Raw genomic sequence first — 19,778 nt, 5'->3', positions numbered from 1 at the left:
CCATCACAATACATAATCTGCCTATACACCTCACACAGTTGCACCTTCCAGTTCATTACCCATCAACATATAAACCAGCAGCAACAATGGCGTCCAGAATCCTCCGTATCAATCGCAACGTTTTCCTCGCAGCACGACCAACAGCTCGCATCACATCGCAAAGAACACCGCTCAAGATAAACGAGAACGACCTAAGCAACCACCGCACTTTCACAACAACACGCATCATGTCTATCAAGGTCGACTCCAATTTCATCTCGCAGATCACTGCCGCCGAGAAGAAAATTACCGGCAAGGACGAGCCACACAAGGGAGGTCCTACTGCGAAGGCCCAACAGCACGTTGGCCAGAACCTCACCGCACAAGTCATTCACGACATCACCGAGGGCGAGAAGGTCCTCACTGGTTCCGATGAAGTCATGAAAGGAGGCCCAACATCCATCGCCCAGTCCGCTCTCACATCAGGCTCCGCTCCTTCCAGCAACAACACCGGCGCCAACACTTCCTCCGCATCAGGGAAGCTCGACTCCGCGACCCTGAGCAAGATCACCGATGCGGAGAAGAAGCTTACAGGCGAGGACGGACCCGTACCTGGAGGTCCTACTGCGCAGGCGCAGAGTCACGCCAAGGAGCCCATCACCAGCGAGGCGCTGCACGACATCACTGAGGGTGAGAAGAAGGTTACGGGTGGAGAGCGCGTCAAGGGCGGGCCTACGTCGACTGCTCAGTCTGAGCTTGCCAAGAGCAGGTCATAGGCTTTCTAGCTGCAAGATGCTTGTACCGAAGGGGGCTCCACCATCGCGCAGGCTTTTCTCTTACGATCACCTCGACACGCCATGTACAATACTGTATGATATTGCATAAGGGAGATGAAGAGGGGGTTAATGACTACTATGAGATATGATTGTATCAAGTATCGAAGCATTCAGGCTGTCAACCGGACAGACCTAATTGAATAACACTAGCTTTACTTTTGACCATGTTGCTTGATCACTTTTTATATCTGTATCGCGTTTGACAATGGCACGTTCAAGCCCAGCCAAAAGAAACAAAACATTCAATCGACGCATCGCACGCGCTATCCAACGTACCAAAGACTCATCTAAGGAGACAGAGCGCACACATCACACCCATCCCTCCCTCTCCCTCTCATCCTTGACCCCACTCCCCTTCAACCATCCAACCCCCACATTCGCCACCCCCTTCCACTTCTCCACGCTTTTCTTCTTGCTGAACCGATACTGCCGATCACTAGTCCTCTCCAACCTCTCCTTCAATGGCCCATCACCCGATGCACCCAACCCCCCTAGCTCAATATCCTCCCTAACCTCTGCTTCCCGAAACCCAAAAGCCGATGCAGCGCCTCGTCTTGACCGCATAGAATTAACGCGGTGGAGAGTCGGGGGTCGCGATCCAATCGTCTCATTCGATCTTACACGACGAAGACGGTCTTGGAGATCTGCTGCTTCGCCATCGCCTAGGATCCTGCCTTTGCGGTTGGAAGGGGGGGTATGGTAATCGAAATTGGAGTTTGCGCGGCGGAGACCGTATTTGCGGGGGCTTCGCTCAATGGCTTGGCCTAGTTCCTGGATGGCTTCGTCGCGTGCGCGCATGCGTTCCAGGGATTGCATGCGCGGTGCTGCAAACGCGCGGCCTTGTACCGATTGAGATGGACGACGCCCTAGGCGTGGTGGAGAGTGGCGGGCTGTGCGCTTTTCTTCGATGGCCATGGCAACTTGGGCGACGGAGTTGGGGACCACGTCGAGGGAGTTCTGAGGGTGTGGTGATTAGTGGACGTAGAGGAGGTTGATTGCGACACGCACCATGTGGATGAGTACGATTGGTAGTTGGACGGTAACGAGCTTTCTGCAGGAGGTCAGCTTGGTCGGTGAGATAGATGACAATACTGACGTGTGTCCGCTGGCGACAATGACGTTTAGAAAGTATCTTACTTCGAAGTATTTGCCTGTTCTAGTTAGTAGCCAGACACGCGACTTCATGCCTACATACGCACCACATTTCACTGTACCATGGCCGCGGGGTATTTCGAGACCACAGGTCCTGATATGAGTCTGGTGTGCGGAAACACCGTTCCAGCCGGCGCAACCGTGCTTGACAACTGCTTTGCTGAGGATAGACCGCTCGTTGCTGTCAAAGATGCGAGCCTGACCAGCAGACTTCTCCATCGTTGCCGCAGCAGCCTGCAAAGCGTCCTTATTAGCATCGTGGGAAAAAAGTAAACTGAGCTCGCATAACAAACGTGTTTGTAGCAGAGTATGTCCCTTTCCAACTGTAGTTCAATCTTCTTGACCGTCTTGCGACTGTTGTTGGCAACATGGACATCGACGTAGAGGCTCGTACCGCTGACCCAAACTTGTCGATGTAAGCCTGCGGTGACCCGAACGACCTCAACGGTGGTATCTCGGGGCTTTATCCACTCGTCTGATGCATTCAAGGGACTAGGTAGCGACATGAGTGCCTTTTCAGCTGCGGAAATATTAGCCTATGACAGGAAGTGTGAATGATAAGACATCACGTACGATCGTACACTGAGAGCACTGTAACATCTTCGGAAGTTCTGACAATATACTGTCTTCCTTGGTCGCGAATAAGAAGTGACACGCAAAGTATGTAGCGGATTCTTGCATTCTTTGAATGAAAGGGCGGAGGACCAACGTTAAGAGGTAGGCTCAGATTGAACGCGAGATTGGTCGTAGAAGGCATCAGGTGCCAGAAAAGATCTGCCGAGCTTATTGGCTCCTGGGTGTCTACCATGTTCTGAGGCGGCGGGTTTTGCTCATCGATGAGCTCCGTAGCGAGATTCAGAAAGACAGCTCGTCTATTACCGCTCACCTCTTCGGTCCCAAGGAGATCGATGGATATCCGGGCAATGTCCAGAGTCCTTCTATGACGTATTCGCTCTGCATCGTCGACGTTTATCTGGACGGTCCCTTCGATGGAGCCTCCGCCTACGAATATGCCTGCGGATAAATCCAGGCCAAGGTCGATTCGCGGATGTCGGTGTGATGGAAACTCTAGGAGCTCTTTCGATAGTGGATCGCGAACAAATGTTCTGGAAGGTATGCGTCGGTGGGTGTCATGAGTTATGGGGTCAAGGCGAGCAACAATGTGGCGCAAAGGAGACTGCGATTGACCATGCCGAATGATAGTGTTGGTATTATTGCTAAGAGGCGGAAACAGTATAGTAGGTATGGCACTAAGCGTGTTCGTCGCAGTCGCTTGGGTTATGTGTATAGGTGGTATCTGCTGTGGCTGTCGGGTTCGAGAAGTGCTAGGTGCACGAGGTCGGGAGGACGATCGTGGTGGGACGGTACCGGCTGGTATGCTATATATGCTCGATATGCTGTGGTTGTCTGCAGGACTTGATGGTGATGGTGATCTAGACGTCCGACCCCTGTGAATGGGTCTTATGCCGTTGCTTTCGATGCTATTCTTTCTGTCAGGTTCTACATTTTCACCGTACCGATTGTCGTTGCTCGGACGTCGTCTCGTAGCAACAGAGGGCTTCCGCGACATCTCCGTGCGAGAGGTGCTTCGGGGAAAGGTTTTTGTCAAGGCGTTCCGAGGTAGGGTGTCTGCAAAGCTTGATTCGGTGACTTCGCGAATGTCTGACAAAGGTCTAGGTTTTGCCCACGAAGAGGCGGTGGAGTGTCCTCTTTGGTCGCCCAGATGGATGCCGAGCATGCCTTCGTGGGCTGTGATATGACCGTTGTCTGACTCGGGCGAAGCTAGAAAGGAGGAAATGCTGGCTCGCTCTGGCGAAGGATGAGATTCAATTAGGTGCTCTTTGCCAGACGGCGGCTGCGAGTGTCCTGGCCCTTTCAGCAGCCGTCCCGCGATCTCGGAAAATGTCATTGCTACCTACCGTCAGCAATGCTTTGAGAACCGATATCGCGCAAAGCACCTCGTGAACGATAGACTGCGCGCAAAGCTGGCGACTAGCGACCAGAAGCTGACCGAGTGATTGATGTGGGATCTATACTGCTGAAAACAGGATGAAAGTCATATGAGACTATGTCGATGCTTGGATATCCTGGTAGAGGTGAGGACTGTCGCCTGAGGTGTGCATGGTGGAGGTCGGATGTCACGATCTCTCGCGACATTGCATCTAGGAGTGAGAGAAGGAGCCCTTGTGAGCTTGCTCTTGACACGATTGTACTGCACGTGGCGGTTGGAGTTAGCAGGAGCAAACCTAACAGTTAGAAAGAGCGCATCTCACTGCGTTGAAATTATTGAGCAATGTACTCAGGCACGGTAACATGATCTCAGCCAATACATCATGTCTGTGAAGTGTTCTATAACGATTCAGTGAGAGTACCTTTTCAGGGCATCCTCATATTCGCAAACCTCTACGTGGATAGGATCGACATTTCCGGACTTCAGTTCATAATGTACATGTGCGGGCGTCAATTGGCATTTTGATGCTTTCTGTTCAAAAGCATTCAAGTGTGGAATCCGACAAGTCCGCACCTAGGCAATGCCGAATGTCCGTTGCCGATTTGACGGGTCTCGACTATTCGAACAACGGATGGAAGGTCACGATGCAACAGGGTGCAACTAATCTCCTCGTACGAGTCTCGACCGCTCGCCCCATAGGTCACCTGCTTGCTCAGCCGAGAAAAAGCGTGGTGACGCTACGGCTGCTTCGGGCCAATAGAGCTCATGTGGTGCATAAAGCAACGACCTCGGCGATCTCCAGGCCAGACTTCGGTAGCGGTTCGGGAGCCGGTGGTTGCGCTGGCGGAATAAAGTGTCCAGAGTACCAGTTGTGCGGTGGTGGTGTGCAATGCACGCGGCAGATTCGACCGTTGATGGCTCCTTCTTCCAAGATCTGGCATCCACTCGTAGGGTCCATAGCGGCCCCGGGGCTGGCCACGTGATGACCCTGAGAGTTTGGAGCGTGATGGTTACTGGCGTTGTCCTGGTCACGGCTGGGAGACGTCCAAGGTTCATCGGTGAGGCATGTCGTATAGATTGACTGCAGTCGTATCGATCGTTATCGCCAGCTGGGCCGATAATGCAACCCTCGTCATATCAGATCATCCAGATGGAACCTGCTCGTCAGCCTTACCTATGCCGTCCGCGAGTAGGGTGACTCCATAAGGGCAAGGTGCGTGGCCTCGGTGCAGGGGCGCGCTCCGACGTCGGTGGCCTGGCGTGGATGCGACGACGACGGCTGGTTGCTTGCTTTTCACGGGAAGACTTCCTGGCCGCGTGGATGAAATCAGACAGACACATACACGTCGCGAGTTGATCGCGCTCGAACGGGCGACGCCTGCTAGATAACAATCCCAGGCTCGCACTCTGCACTGCGCATCCATGGAGAAGCCGGAGAAAGGCTACAAAACTTTCTAGTTGCGCGGGAGCTAAACACCAGGCTACGCCGCATGGGGCATCGCGATCCAGCTCGGCTGGGGCAGCCATGTTCGGCATCGTCCACCAGGCGTCTGGCACGAAGGCTGGCACCTGGCAGCCAGAGCCGTGATGCAGCGTGAGCACCCCGCGAGAAAATTCTGAGCGTTCGGCCAACCGCGCGCCCGCCCGCTTGGCCGTCATTGCGCGTGCGAAGTGCCCAGCAGCGGGAGCACGGCTGCCATTTGCTGCGCGCCTGAGAGAAAGCCTTCCTGGGGCGAGGCGAGTCGAGCGAGCTTTAACCACACGGGAGGAGTTGATCTGGGCATCAGAGAGTGGTCCGCCCGCCTTTTCAAGTCCAGCACTCCGCCCCTCCGTTCGAGCCCATCTCTGTTTCCATTACCCAAGAGCTTACCTCACAACTACTGCGCGACCACACACAGGCCCGAACGCCTTCTTCTTATCATACATTATCAAAACCCCATACAAACCGTATCGATTTTCGACCCGGCGCTGCGGCTGCCCAGCACAAGCGCGTCTAAGCGACCAGAGCCTCCTGCTATCTCCTTCGACCTGCCTTTGTCGCATCTCTCGCAGCTCTTGGCGCCTCGGTGCCCCTCTATCTGGACGGAGGGGTACGGTGGCCGTAGATGGGAGATAGTCTCGTAACAGATATGACGGCCCCCGTGGGCAAGGCAGAGGCTTCGCGCGATGGTTCGACCGACTCTATCGGATCGTCGCCGGAACCTGGTCTGGCGGAGACATATACCCAGGAAGAGCCCCAGCAGCAGAAGCGCAAAGGCGGCCGTAAACCTGTGAGCCTTCCTGATGCCAATTGCCTTGCCTGTCATGGCTGCAGCAATTGAATCGCCAATCACTATGTCGAAGATAGGACTAACCAAACGTCGTAAGATATATGCCACCTCAGAGGAGCGCAAGCAGCGCAATAGACAGGCGCAAGCCGCCTTCCGTGAGCGCCGTACAGAGTACATCAAGCAGCTGGAGAGCACCATAAAGCACCATGAGGACACGCTGCAGAACCTGCAGAACAGTCACCGCAACGCCGCCGACGAATGCCTTATGCTCCGGTATAAGAATTCTCTTCTCGAGAGGATTCTGCTAGAGAAAGGTAGCCCCAATCTTATCAAGACGTCTATCTATCAGGGTACATACGCTAACCTCTTGCTCCACCAGGCATCGACGTCCAGGCCGAGCTGCGCGCGAAGACTGGCAGTCCAAACCTGGGGCCGACCAGAGCCCCAGCATCTGCACACACCTCGCCCAACCAGGCGCCTCTCCAACAACGTGCTATATTGAACAGACAACAACAGAGGCGATCGCTACAAGGCCCGCCCAAGGTTGATAGTGTCAATGGCTTGCCCATGATACAGCCGGATGGGCCGATTCAGCGTTCACCACTGTCGCAACCCACTCCTGGCTCGCATCTCTCGTCGCCTGCTCAATCAGCAACGCGCTCGCCCAGCTTCATACCTCATGGTCAATCAGTGTCTCCCAACTTTGGGCCCATACCTCCACAACAGCAGCAGCCGCTACGGCCACAGCCGCCTAGATCAAACTTTACTCCCATGATGGGTGCTCAGCGGCCTTCGCTTGTAACGAACCAGGCTCCCGCAAATGGCATAGCAAGCGCGTCTACTGTTGGCAGCAACGGTAACGGCATAACTCAGAGCAGCGGTCCTACGTCTTTCTACCAGACACAGTTCACGGACCACATGAGTCAACTCGGCAAGCTGACCCGTTTCCTATCCCCTCTTAAGTATAGGGCTTTGTAATCCTAGGCTGATTTCGTGCTATAGAGCAGGAGTACGAGGAACAAGCCGACTCCTACGACCACGACGACCCGAGCGACCATTCCGCTGGCCCTGGCCCTTTCCCGCAACAGAACTTCCCGCCGTCGAACAACATGCCACCACCGATGCCGCCTTCACAGAACCCTCCCTTCACAAGCCCAGCAGCCTTGGCGTCCAACGACGGAGGCCATGCCTACAATGGCATGAGCAACAACCACCTCTTCGACCCGTACGACCCCATGCTCGATGCCGACCCCTTTGGACTTTCGGCCAGCATGCACTTCCCTACGATGTATGAGAGTAGATGATGATATGAGGAATGGATAGGAAGAGGGGGCTATATTGGAGTTATCAGGGACCGAATTGGATCACCACCGACTGATACCCTTCCCATGACGTTGTTTAGCGGGCGCAACAACTGCTTTTACCCAATCGACAATGTGTCACGACGGTACGACGGCGTTCAACATGAGACCACGAGTCTCGATACGGGAAAATTCTACAAAAAGTTATCATTCAACCTGGGGCAGGTTTACGACATGTGTATTTGTGATGGAAATTGCTTGGGGTCATTGCTATGGACGCGGGTGAATACTTCTCATCCATACGTTTCACTCTGGCATCGCTGCCCGTCTAGTGACACTGGAAGGCGGGATGATGCTTTGTACATATTGTAATGCAGTCGGCCGCAACTATCGAGTCAATGTTGCACCCCACCTCATACTTCCCACAACACCGTGACAGCGCTCATGCTCTTGGACCAAGGTCAAGTCAGGGATTTTCACATTTTGCGACACTACAGTAATGCGTCCGCATTCTGAAGCTGCACTGGTAGCATTCACAGTTTATTTTCCTGACAAAAAGCATGGCATGGGTGAAACAGCCTCGGGATGACGTGCGCTTGAACGCACATTTGAATCAAATCACTGACACGCCAGCGGCGCAGGAGCTGCAAATTGATGGGCTGGTTGCAGTGGAGATCGCATGCCTCGAGACTTTGTTTTGAGCTGCCCTCACACAAGAATTGAGTGAAGCGCTGTATGCGGCAAGAACTGCAGCGCTCATGTTTCTTTGTGCCTCCAATAGTCTTAGCCCCACTTCACTCGCTTACGGAAGCAACCCACGGCCATTTTCGATTGACCAAAACCTCGTGCCCGCAACATCGCGCCTATCACCCCGTTCGCGAGTCAACTTCTGAGAGCCACGTCCCTAAAATCTGTAGGGCAAGCTCTCGCATTCTTTTTCTCTCCCGGCAGATTGTGCATCTAGAAGGGCAAAGCGCGAAAGGCGCTCCAATTCGTCAAGATGTCGCAAATTGCTTCCAAGGTAAGCTACAACTCACCCCACCATCGAGTCCAGCTTCGCGCCTTCCATTGAGGGCTGCAAGAAGGGCTGCAACACATTAGACAGCTTCAAGATGCTAATTGCAAGTGCAGAACATTTACGAGCTGCTGGGTATGTCGCAGCGCACAGCACAGGCACCAAACTCTCACTCACGACCCCGCAGGCAATGACCCCGAGCTCGACCCCGACAGGCCGGCTGACCCACCGACGAGGGCAATTGAGAAGCCCGTCATGAGGCACGGCAAGCGCGAGGGAACCGATGCCCCTAAGCCCATGCCCGAGAGGATGAGCAACCAGAACCGTGCCAAGCAGACCGACAACGCCAACGAGAACGGTACGTCGGATACAAAGAACAACACCATGCTCTGGACTCTCACAGGAGGCTCAATGGACAACTGCTAACGCAGTACAGCATTCCGGGATCGCGGCGTCGGCTCTGACAAGAACCGCGGAAGGGGATCTGGCGGTGAGTGCCATGTCACTGGTCAATTCCTGCATATACTGACGTTCTACAGAGCCTACTGGCACTGGATCTCGTGGTGGCCAGCGTGGCCGCGGTCGCGGTGGTCGCGGAGGTCGCGGAGGCGCTGCCCAGGGTGACCGTCATAGCAGGACTGGCATCGCGTAAGAAATCCCATATCATATCACAGCCATATCTAACGATTCCCAGCGAGCACGACAAGCAGGCCGCACACGGCTGGGGCGGAAAGGACGGCGATGCCGAGTTGGCTGACGAGCAGGCTGGAGAGGCCATGGCTCAGGCTGAAGAGAAGGACGCTATCAAGGAGGACGCTGATGGTGAGGCTGATGCCGAGCCCGAGGACAAGAGCAAGTCCTACGCTGCCTACCTCGTTGAGCTCGCTGAAAAGAAGCTCTCTCTTGCCGCCCAGAACGTCCGCAAGGCCAACGAGGGCAGCAGCACCAAATTCCCCGAGGGCACTGCTCTCGCCCGTGAGGAGCAAGAGGACTTCATGGCCGGTTCCCAAGGCAAGGCCAAGCGCGAGCGCGCCCGCAAGGAGAAGGTCCACGTTGAGCTCGACGGTGACCGCATGCTTGCTCCCCCTCCCCGTGAGGGCGGTAGCCGAGGAGGACGCGGCCGTGGCGAAGGTCGTGGCGAGTTCCGCGGTCGTGGCCGTGGCGGCGGTGAATTCCGTGGCGAGGGACGTGGTCGCGGTGAAGGCCGTGGCGAGTTCCGCGGACGTGGCCGTGGTGGTGAGGGACGTGGACGTGGCGAGGCCCGTGGTCGTGGAGGCCGCGGTGGTGCCCAGTCCAACATCAACATCACCGATTCCAGCGCCTTCCCCAGCCTGGGCGCATAGATTGCGTCAAAACTGGTTGCGGCCTGAAAACAGGACGTACCTGCATCCGACAGTCAAGTGTGGATGAGATGAACGAATGAACAAGCTATCTCACGACGGGACGAGCGAACGGAGAGCGAAAGCACAATATCAAGGAATCTCGAACAGAGATGTCGGCGGGCTAAAATACTTACATCTACCGGTACCACGAATGTAGTGAACTTGAGCTCAACCTTTGCAAGTGTTTTGATTCCCCGGTTGGTCTTCTCACGTGTGGTAGTCCGTTTCTACGAACAAGAATAAAAAATTGTAACTGACGACTGCGCGTACCTTGGTGCTTCCTAGCCTGAAACTCTTGTCGCTGTTACGATGCATTCGCGTGGTGAATGGGTGGTCCTCATGTTATCCCAACGCATGCTAGAATACTAGATGTCCAACTAAGTATATCTAGTAGTAATATGAGACAGCTGAGCACACTGCGTATTGATTCCACCATAGTAAGCTCGGAGTATAAAAATTGGATAGAGTCTCAAGTAGTATGCATGTAGCACGTATGCAGGTGAATCAAAGGGCTGAGACGAAAGGGTTATGGGGCCATGGAAAGATTGACGTCGCTTCTCTAGACAGCGAAGATGCAGATCAAAACGATCACCAGATCATGATTGTGCAGTGTATCGAGAGTACGGATTCTTCATTGACTCGCTATATGCCGTTCGACGTCAAGAGTGTCCATTTCCAGACGTGAAAAACGTCTTGAAACTATGGAGAAAAACAAAACGCCATATACCCGTAACGCCTTTCAGATCCGATCCTCAATCCGCAATGCTAGTAAATGCTGCAAATGCTTCGTGTAAAGTAAGAAGTAAGGAAAGCCGAGATCTGCTGCTAAGATGCTCTGACTGCAGAAGACCTAGTCGCTAGCTGCTTCTCATACAAAGTCGTCCGGATATTGAATATGAAAGTCGTGAATGTGGTGTTACTCCGTCTAACCGCAATCCTTATCAATCTTTCAATGCATCAATCTCCTCTCTTCAGCAGCGAAGATACCATCTCTACACGAAGCGCAGACGAGCAAGGCGCAGTGAATGCACTCGTGAGCGAGACTGAATTTCGCTGTTGTCGCGGTAGAAAAGACAGCCGATGAGGCTCTGAAGATAACTTGGGCCTTCAAGTCCGCTTGTGGAGGAACGACATTAGTGACGAAAGACGCATCGGATGCCCGGCGACGAAGCTCAATCTCCGATGTGGCGATGATGTTGCCGTAGGTATCTACTACCCGGTTGGAAGAGTAATGAATGTCTTCCATGGGCGAGGTTTCGCGTTCGGGTACACTTTGGGATAGCGGGGAGAGGACAGAGGTAGTAAGGTGAGGTGCTGTTCCAATGGCGTCACCGACTTGGAAGAGTCCGCGAGGAGGTAGGTACGCGCCGCGTGGGCGACCGCAACCTCGTCCTGGTCCGTTACCCCTCCCGAATCCTCGAGCGGTTCTTCTTCCTGTACTTGCTGGTACGGTCTTTGCCTTGGTATCATCGTTTGCTACAGTTTTTGGTACTTCGATCTCTGGATGTATTGAAGACCAGCATTTCACGCACTCCATCTCAGCCGCGGAGTCATCGACTAGAGCTTTCGCGAGGGGTATCGTATAGGTTTCGAATCTGTGGACACAGTTCCATGAGCGGTCTTGATAGTCTTCTCCTGGTTCCTCGCCAAAGTCCAGATCTTGATTCTCCCAATAGCGATGCCCTCCAGCGTCAAGGTTCCGCGGTTGAGAAGCCGGTAGTGGCGTCGATATCGCTGCTGCTTCAACAGGCTCTGGCACTTGGGATGTCTCGTCGGGCAGAGCCGGTGCATCGTTCGTGTTAGATGGAGACTCGTCGTCACTGCCGTAGTCTTCCCCATCGTCGTCGTCGTCGTCTTCGATACAACCTCCACCACAGTCTCCCGGCTCATCCATGCATATATAGCAGAAGTGCGCTCCACATCGGCACTCCATATGTAGACAGCCGTACATTCGCTTCAGTCCATGGCCGCACTTTGGACATCTCTTGTAACCCCAACTCTTCAATAACTCTGTTGTTTCCGCATCGATACCGAATTCGGAGATGTTGCATATAGCGTCCGGATGAGCGATTTGCCGACACTCGAGACAGATCTCAGCTGAGCAGGTTGGACACGCAAAGGCCTTCGAGGTTGGTGTTCCAATACCAGAGTCAACACGCTTGCCTTGCTTCTTCGTTGCCTGTTCCGGGAGAAGTCGGTCTGGAATGAACGCCGAGCATGTTGACACTGGACAATAGAATGGATTGGGTGTGAGCCACTCTTCGTACTTCGATTTGAATTCCGTGAACTCCTCATTCGACAGGTGCGGTTTCGCATAGTGGATTGGTATCTGCCCGCAGCACCTCGGAGGCATGCGTGTGGTATCTTTGCAGCACTCGGTAAACATCCTCCTGATGCACGATCCGCAGTATGCACTACCACATTGTCTGCATGGCTTGATGACCTCTTTCACGTGCTTTGGATTTTTGGTATCCGGTAACTCTGTGCAGCATATGACGCATTGTACTTCTGGTAATGGCAAGGTAAGAGTAGGCTGTGCTGGTGCTGGAGGAGGTGGGGGCATTGTAGTCGCTGGCGGGGGTTCAGGGTCGGCATGATCGTGTTGGATAGACATGAGTCGGCGCTCTTCTAGGAAGAGAAGGAAGGAAGTGGTGATATTTGGGGCTCGCTCCATAGCGACAGAAGTTGCAGAAGCAGCGAATATTGTTGCGGGCGCGCTGTTGCGTCTTTGTGGAATTGCTAGTGCGGTGGTAGAAGTTGCAACGTTTATATCGTCGTAAAAGTAAGGGCCTGAGACCCGTGGTGTGGCCTCTTGGCATTGCGTTTGTGCGTTTGCATGGTCAGTGTCGTGATGGTGGGCAGTTGCGACTGGCGAGGCAGCAGCCTTCACCTGCGGCCGTACCGCTCGAGAGAACTTGGAACCCATAGCTAACGAGACGATTTATGTGACTGTGACACATGAAATGAATTACAACATCAGCTTAAATAGAAAACAGCATGCAGTTGATGTGGGAGGTTTGACTCAAGGCTGTTGACTCAACAGAAGGCGCAGTGGTGCTGCCTGCAGGCAGCCAGCCTTGCGGCGCTGACAGTCATTGGCTTCGACGAGACATCGTCACAGTACCCCACAGATACCAGACATCTTCTAGCTCCAATGAGGCTGTGGCCTGAAGACAAATCTGATGTACCTCCACAATGTATGCTGATTGATCAATCAGTGCTCCGAGCCTCGTATAGTACTGTGAGGGCATAGTGAGGGCTGACCATGACGTCAGATCACGAGCCTTCGCCCTTCAGCCATGCAACTCCGATAGGGGCACGCATGCCAACAGAGCCTCGAAAGATATACCTTTGCGCCCTTCCTTAGCAGAAGAGTCGCGCATACGGGTGAGGTACGATGTCGTGCAAAGGCTGGCGGCGTTGGCACTCTCCAGAGTCTCCACCTACCCCGCGCAAGGTTTAGTGTATTCTGGCTGCTGATATGCTTCGTCTTTCGCCAACTTCCACACCCGAAAACAGTACTAACCATAGCCAGCATTTGTATCGCAGTAAGCCTACTAGGAAACAATTGCTGGATCCGCTTCTTGTCGCTACCGTCCGATGAAAGATCACCTGGGCCATCGTCTTGTATCCTAGGGATCATGGCGTGTACCGGCACGAAGGGTAGGTGTTCAACTCTGTAGCTCAGTGCTCTTCGTCCTCAAACACATGCTTACAGGTCCGAGTCAGACGTATTCGTCGGATGTTGCTGTAAAGCTCAAAAACTTTCTGTTCGCGATTTCTCGCCAGCTGGAAACCTGACATGCTTCGTCATCAATGCCGCAACTCTCGAAGCCAGTCAGATCCTGAGCCACGCACATGTATGAAGGCGCATCGCCGAAAGCGATCGATTGTCGTTTCCAGATGCTAAAAGTCCCTATGGCGCTGCATCAAAGAGATGCTAGACTTGATCCGATTTAGGCTTGGAAGGAGAAAAGCGAGCTCCACGAAGTAAGTTCAATGTAACTACGTGATGTGTGATCCGAGTTATCTCGGAAGGCGAAGCTATAAGGCTAGGATCAACTGCGGATGTAAGATGACGGCCCGGTGCAATTTTATCTGACCGCACCGAGATGATGTTGAGTAAGCCTGCCCTGTTAGGCACAACTCTAAGAGAGAGCTCCAATATTTTCCATCAGCATCGTGGAATGTGGCGCAAACGGTCGTCTTCACCCGGCTGCGCGTATGCGCTAAAACCTGGTAGACTTCTGCAGGCTAGACGTAATAGGTGCTGTTTCCACGCGGAGCGGGGTATATAGCGTGAACGACTCATGCAAGTCCTTGCGCAGAAAGACGACATCTAGATTGACTACCACCAGCAACATGCCTCGAAAGCGTGAAGCTAATACAAAGCGACTATGTTGATTAAGTTGCGATCGTCACACTGGAAAACGGGTACTCGGATATTGCTGGTATTCTTAGGACTCGGAGCCAACGTGGCTAGCGATGTCCTTGGGTAGGGATCGCAGACTATCGGTGTACCGCGAGGTGCTTTTGACATTCAAGGTACTTCGTACCGTTTACAACGTAGTGACCAATTGAGAGACACAGCCAAGCATAGCGGATGGTTGACGACATGCCGAACGACTTACCGTCGGCTTGTGTAGCCGCTTGGTATTGACGCGATGCTGCTCTGAGAGAATAAGTGTAGCACGAATGGGTCAGTATCGGGGTCAAGTTACTCAGACCAGATCAGTGACGTGAGTGACTTTGCGTGTACCACATGCCGAGTGGGGCGGCCCACGAGAGCGTCCTGGTGCTTACTAGATCATCCGGTGGAAAAGCTCTCAAGCGCACCTGGTCGGCTGCTAGTTGCTCGACAGCACACGCCGAGGCAACGGTCCGGACATAAACGTGAGCGTGCAAAACGGGTACATGTCCTCAAAGAGTTTTCCCGAAGATTCGCCAATGTATAATGCGGGTGCTCCATGAAATACTGGGTCTACCCCGAGGAGCTATACCGCCGATTTCTCAGCCCAACGGAATGTCGGACCTCACAGCAGACGCTACTGAGCAGATGCTAGAGACCAAGGTTTGCGGCGCAGTTGAAGACGGAAGCTGGCAGACGACAGCGACCCCGCACTGTGTGTCTTGCCCTGGGCTTGGACGTCTTGAACCAGCCAGATAGGGCGCCTCACGCACCTCCAGTTGTGAGCTTGGCTGATCTGTGGCGTTCGGAAAGGGCTTTTGCGAGTGAGCTTATATGCACGTCCGGGGTTGACGTAGGAAGATGACGATGTACACGGCCAGGGTCATTCAACGCGCCCGTGCACGTAGCTCAAGGGAGACGGGAGAGAAACAATATTTCTTCTTGTCCCTTGTGGAGCTACTCTGACGTGATGCAGCTGCGAGAAGTCGATGGTCGCTGCATATGCGCAGCAGTCTTGACTGGAGACGGACCATGTGATGGGGCTTCCAAGGAAACATCGGGGCCAGAAGAACACAGCGGAGGCACCGGCCTGCGCTCCATCGAGTCATTGAGGGCTTAGAGGCGGGGATCAGCAGGTTCTGCACACGTCCCCCGCAGAAGAAGAGGCAGCCGCTTGCGCCTGGGGTCGTGACGGCGCATGGTGCTAGGGGACGGGTAGCTGGGCACTGGGGAAGCTATGCCCTGCCCTTGTCACTTGCTGCTCGCGGCTGTGAATAAAGCTGTCATGGCGCCCGGAAATTTAGATCTGTGTCTGCGAGCGCTCTCAACTCCTACTTGCATACTACCACAGTAAATTTATATTACTGTGTTCTTGTGTCTCATCCCGCGCGTTTCCCAGCCAGCCAGACGCCATGCTGTGGCTTGCACAAGCATTGTTGGCGGGCCTTGCCCATGCCCAGGTATGTTTACACACTCTCTAATTACGCATCACAACACCGTTGGTACTGCAAGATATCTGTACCAGAGCTGCAGAGATGCTGCGCGATCTTGCGCATCTTGTTGTTGCCCTCTTCCCCTTTCTGCGCGCAGTACAATACACCCCTGCAGCCGTGTTTACGAGCTTACGCTGACGATAAACAAGTATTCTAACAACACTGGCTCCAACGACACCAGCAGTCAATTGGACTTTGCTGAGAGCCCCCCATACTACCCAAGTCCGTACGTACAAATTTCAGCTTTCTACAAGTCACTAGCCGGTAGAAGTGGGCTTGACAGGTGTGGGGAAGGCGAAGGAGCGCCGGCTCCACTAAGCTTCACATGCGGCAGTGGCATTGCGCGATTGCTTGTTTCGACTCTCACAACATCATTGCTAACTCCATCACAGCTGGGTTGAGGACACGACCGGCGACTGGGCTGATGCCATTACAAAGGCAAAGGCATTTGTCAGCCAGCTTACCCTCCTCGAGAAGGTAAACCTCACCACCGGAACTGGATGGCAGAGTGAATCCTGCGTCGGCAACGTCGGCGCCATCCCCCGTCTCGGCTTCGACGCTCTCTGCATGCAAGACAGTCCTCTGGGTATCCGTTTCGCCGACTATGTCTCTGCTTTCCCTGCAGGCGGCACCATTGCTGGATCCTGGGACCGTGGCGAGTTCTACCGCCGTGGTTACCAAATGGGCGCGGAACACAAGGCAAAGGGTGTCGATGTACAGCTCGGCCCTGTCGTCGGTCCCCTTGGTCGCAACCCCAAGGGCGGAGTAAGTTGTCCAATTGAATTACTATGATATCTACTAACAAGTATCCAGCGTAACTGGGAAGGTTTCTCCCCTGACCCAGTCCTGTCTGGTGTTGCTGTCGCCGATACCGTCCGCGGTATCCAGGATGCTGGTGTCATTGCCTGCACCAAGCACTACATCATGAACGAGCAGGAGCACTTCCGCCAGCCCGGTCAATTCGAGGACTTTGGCTTCGTCGATGCGCTCAGCTCCAACTTGGATGACAAGACTCTGCACGAGCTCTACCTGTGGCCCTTCGCCGACGCCATCCGCGCTGGAACTGGATCCATCATGTGCTCCTACAACAAGGTCAACAACTCGCAGGTTTGCCAGAACTCGTACCTCCAGAACTACATCCTCAAAGGCGAGCTCGGCTTCCAAGGATTCATCATGTCTGATTGGGATGCTCAGCACTCTGGTGTCGCTTCCGCCCTTGCTGGTATGGACATGACCATGCCCGGTGACACCGACTTCAACTCCGGCCAGTCCTTCTGGGGAACCAACTTGACCGTCTCCATTCTCAACGGTACCCTTCCCCAGTGGCGCCTTGACGATGCCGCTGTCCGCATCATGGCCGCATACTACTACGTCGGTCTTGACGAAGAGACCCCTGTCAACTTCGACTCCTGGCAGCGCGACACCTACGGATACGAGCACTACTTCGCCAAGACTGGTTACAAGCTCATCAACCAGCACGTTGATGTCCGCAACGACCACTTCCGCGCCATCCGCCGCACTGCTGCCAAATCGACTGTCATGCTGAAGAACTCTGGTGTCCTCCCCCTCAACGGAAACGAGAAGTGGACTGCCGTCTTCGGCAACGACGCCGCTGAGAACGAGTACGGTCCCAACGGATGCTCTGACCGTGGCTGTGACAACGGCACTCTGGCCATGGGCTGGGGTTCCGGTACCGCCGACTTCCCTTACTTGGTCACCCCTCTCGAGTCCATTAAGCGTGAGGTCACTGACAACGGCGGTGTCGTCACCTCCGTCACCGACAACTGGGCCTACGCTCAGATCCAGGCCATGGCTGCCCAGGCTAGCGTCGCTATTGTCTTCGTCAACGCCGACTCTGGTGAAGGTTACATCACCGTTGACGGTAACGCTGGTGACCGTAACAACCTGACTCTCTGGCAAGACGGTGAGACGCTCATCCAGAACGTCACTGCGCTGTGCAACAACACCATTGTCGTTATCCACTCTGTCGGACCTGTCCTTGTCAACAGCTTCTACGACAACGAGAACGTCACCGCCATTCTCTGGGCTGGTCTTCCCGGCCAGGAGTCTGGTAACGCCATCGTCGACATCCTCTACGGCCGCGAGAACCCTGGTGGCAAGCTTCCTTTCACCATCGGCAGCACCGCAGCGGAGTACGGCCCTGACCTCATCTATGAGCCCACCAACGGCAACGGCAGCCCCCAGGACAACTTCGAGGAGGGTGTCTTTATCGACTACCGCGCCTTTGACAAGAATGACATCACTCCTGTCTACGAATTCGGTTTCGGTCTCTCCTACACCACCTTCGAGTACTCTAACATCAGTGTCGTCAAGGTACCTGCTGGCGCGTACGAGCCCTTCACTGGTCAGACCATCGCTGCCCCTACTCTTGGCAACTACAGCCGCGACATCGAGGAGTATCAGTTCCCCGCCAACTTCACCCGCCCGGCCACTTACATCTTCCCTTACCTCAACTCGACTGACCTTGCTGAGGCGTCGCAAGACCCTGAGTACGGTCTCGACCACACCTGGCCCGAAGGTTATGCCGATGGCTCGCCCCAGGCCCGCATCCCCGCTGGTGGTGCTCCCGGTGGTAACCCTCAGCTGTGGGATGTCCTCTTCACCGTCGAGGCCACCATCACCAACAACGGCACCGTCGCTGGTGACGAGGTTGTTCAGTGCTACGTTGCTCTTGGTGGACCCGAAGACCCCAAGGTTCAGCTTCGTGGCTTTGACCGTCTGAGCATCCAGCCCGGCATGAGCGCTACCTTCCACGCTGACATTACCCGCCGTGATATCAGCAACTGGGACGTTGCTGCCCAGAACTGGGTCATCTCCGAGTACCCCAAGACGGTGTACGTCGGTGCTAGCTCGCGTAAGTTGCCGCTTACCGCTGAGTTGGACACCAGCGACTACACTTCTTAGAGAAGTCGTTGGGGATTCGTATTGTTTGGATAACCGCCATCAACAGTAATGTTCAATCCTTAATTGTCAGCTAGTCATAGCTAGTATTATGAAGAAACGAATCTTTGTAAACATTGCCCGATTGCGTGTGCACGTGTCTTGCCTGTCAAACTTGGTGAAACTGCTACATGTATGCTTGATCGATCCAGACAGGCGGCTATTATCCACTATCTCGATGGATTGAGGGGTAATCACGTATCGCGGCCGGCTGCGCTTCGGCGTGGAGCCTCGATGACGGGCGATAGTCAAGGAATGCGTTTACGAGGCGACTAATGTAGCTAAAGCGATCAAAATTAGACGTGTCACGGGACGAACGCTGCAAAGCTGCGATCATTGTGCAGGATGTCGACACGGTATTCTAACGACGACCTTCGCTCATCGTGTACCAGTACAGACAGCAAGCGAGAGTGAGTAAGCGTCAGAAGCGGCAACGATTGGCGCTTTGTTGGTGGGCCGTTGTGCAGCGATCCTGTTGGCGGCATGCGAACGGTTTTCAAGCCCGATTGCATAGCGTCATTGTTTGCTTGGCTGGGCCCGACGCGCACAGGTCGGCAGAGCGTTTGGGGCCTTTGGGTGCGCTGGAGAAGCAATGCTCAGGGCGCAATGACAGGAGGCGGGCGTTATATGGAGGCGTCCCGTTTGACAGTGGCGCAGCGTGCATGTTTGAAAGTCTGGGTCTGGGTCGCTCACGGCTGAGGGCGCGCTGCCAGCTACCGCGTTATTTTGATGATCACGAGTGCGCACGGATAGCATCTTGGACCAGGACACCAAGGCGACGTAATTTGTCCCCTTCCGTGCTCCTGCGGCTCTGCTCCATTATCTCTCTATCGATAGCCACCGACTGTCCCACGCGTCGCGCATTGTCACCGTTGTTTCGCTGCCTTCTGAGGTCATCGCCACGCCTGCGCTAGCCACCAAGTCGCGTCGTGTTCGAATAACAAACACGGGGATACGTCGACGCTTCCGCCCACGACCGCGCTCTCTTGCTCTTCGTCTCGTCACCACCGCCCTGCCACGCCTGCCCTCG

General features: G+C 54.4%; 6 protein-coding genes across 6 annotated transcripts; 4 read left to right on the top strand and 2 right to left on the bottom strand.

The window, feature by feature from the left end:
• Positions 1–86: 86 nt before the first annotated feature.
• Positions 87–755, top strand: BKA58DRAFT_438111 (uncharacterized protein; the record flags this gene model as incomplete). Its single annotated transcript, XM_046173565.1, has 1 exon — positions 87–755. The coding sequence occupies one exon, from the start codon at positions 87–89 to the stop codon at positions 753–755; it is 669 nt and encodes a 222-aa protein (XP_046028137.1).
• A 132-nt stretch (positions 756–887) lies between these two features.
• Positions 888–3,876, bottom strand: BKA58DRAFT_455267 (uncharacterized protein; the record flags this gene model as incomplete). The annotated part of the gene is made up of 5 exons (XM_046174537.1): positions 888–1,772; positions 1,824–1,966; positions 2,015–2,201; positions 2,261–2,487; positions 2,541–3,876. The coding sequence occupies 5 exons, from the start codon at positions 3,874–3,876 to the stop codon at positions 1,125–1,127; spliced, it is 2,541 nt and encodes an 846-aa protein (XP_046028136.1). The 3' UTR covers positions 888–1,124.
• Positions 3,877–6,047: 2,171 nt separating this feature from the next.
• On the top strand, positions 6,048–7,492 carry BKA58DRAFT_438109 (uncharacterized protein; the record flags this gene model as incomplete). The annotated part of the gene is made up of 4 exons (XM_046173564.1): positions 6,048–6,188; positions 6,286–6,502; positions 6,568–7,131; positions 7,191–7,492. The coding sequence occupies 4 exons, from the start codon at positions 6,048–6,050 to the stop codon at positions 7,490–7,492; spliced, it is 1,224 nt and encodes a 407-aa protein (XP_046028135.1).
• Positions 7,493–8,350: 858 nt separating this feature from the next.
• Positions 8,351–10,299, top strand: BKA58DRAFT_381145 (uncharacterized protein). The gene is made up of 6 exons (XM_046169976.1): positions 8,351–8,510; positions 8,621–8,639; positions 8,692–8,862; positions 8,941–8,994; positions 9,044–9,152; positions 9,199–10,299. The coding sequence occupies exons 1-6, from the start codon at positions 8,490–8,492 to the stop codon at positions 9,845–9,847; spliced, it is 1,023 nt and encodes a 340-aa protein (XP_046028134.1). The 5' UTR covers positions 8,351–8,489; the 3' UTR covers positions 9,848–10,299.
• A 404-nt stretch (positions 10,300–10,703) lies between these two features.
• On the bottom strand, positions 10,704–12,995 carry BKA58DRAFT_136801 (uncharacterized protein). The gene has a single exon (XM_046164494.1). It carries the CDS (start codon positions 12,810–12,812, stop codon positions 10,836–10,838), a length of 1,977 nt encoding a protein of 658 aa, XP_046028133.1. The 5' UTR covers positions 12,813–12,995; the 3' UTR covers positions 10,704–10,835.
• Positions 12,996–15,472: 2,477 nt separating this feature from the next.
• On the top strand, positions 15,473–19,160 carry BKA58DRAFT_381139 (glycoside hydrolase superfamily). Its single transcript, XM_046169975.1, has 4 exons — positions 15,473–15,754; positions 15,937–16,013; positions 16,180–16,552; positions 16,601–19,160. The coding sequence occupies exons 1-4, from the start codon at positions 15,707–15,709 to the stop codon at positions 18,710–18,712; spliced, it is 2,610 nt and encodes an 869-aa protein (XP_046028132.1). The 5' UTR covers positions 15,473–15,706; the 3' UTR covers positions 18,713–19,160.
• The last annotated feature ends 618 nt before the right edge of the window (positions 19,161–19,778 follow it).

The sequence above is a fragment of the Alternaria rosae genome (genome assembly GCF_020736505.1).
Source record: "Alternaria rosae strain MPI-PUGE-AT-0040 chromosome Unknown BKA58scaffold_3, whole genome shotgun sequence".
NCBI lineage: Eukaryota > Fungi > Ascomycota > Dothideomycetes > Pleosporales > Pleosporaceae > Alternaria > Alternaria rosae.
The sequence above is the reverse complement of the archived record's forward strand: the minus strand, read 5'-3'. Positions and strand labels throughout refer to the sequence as shown.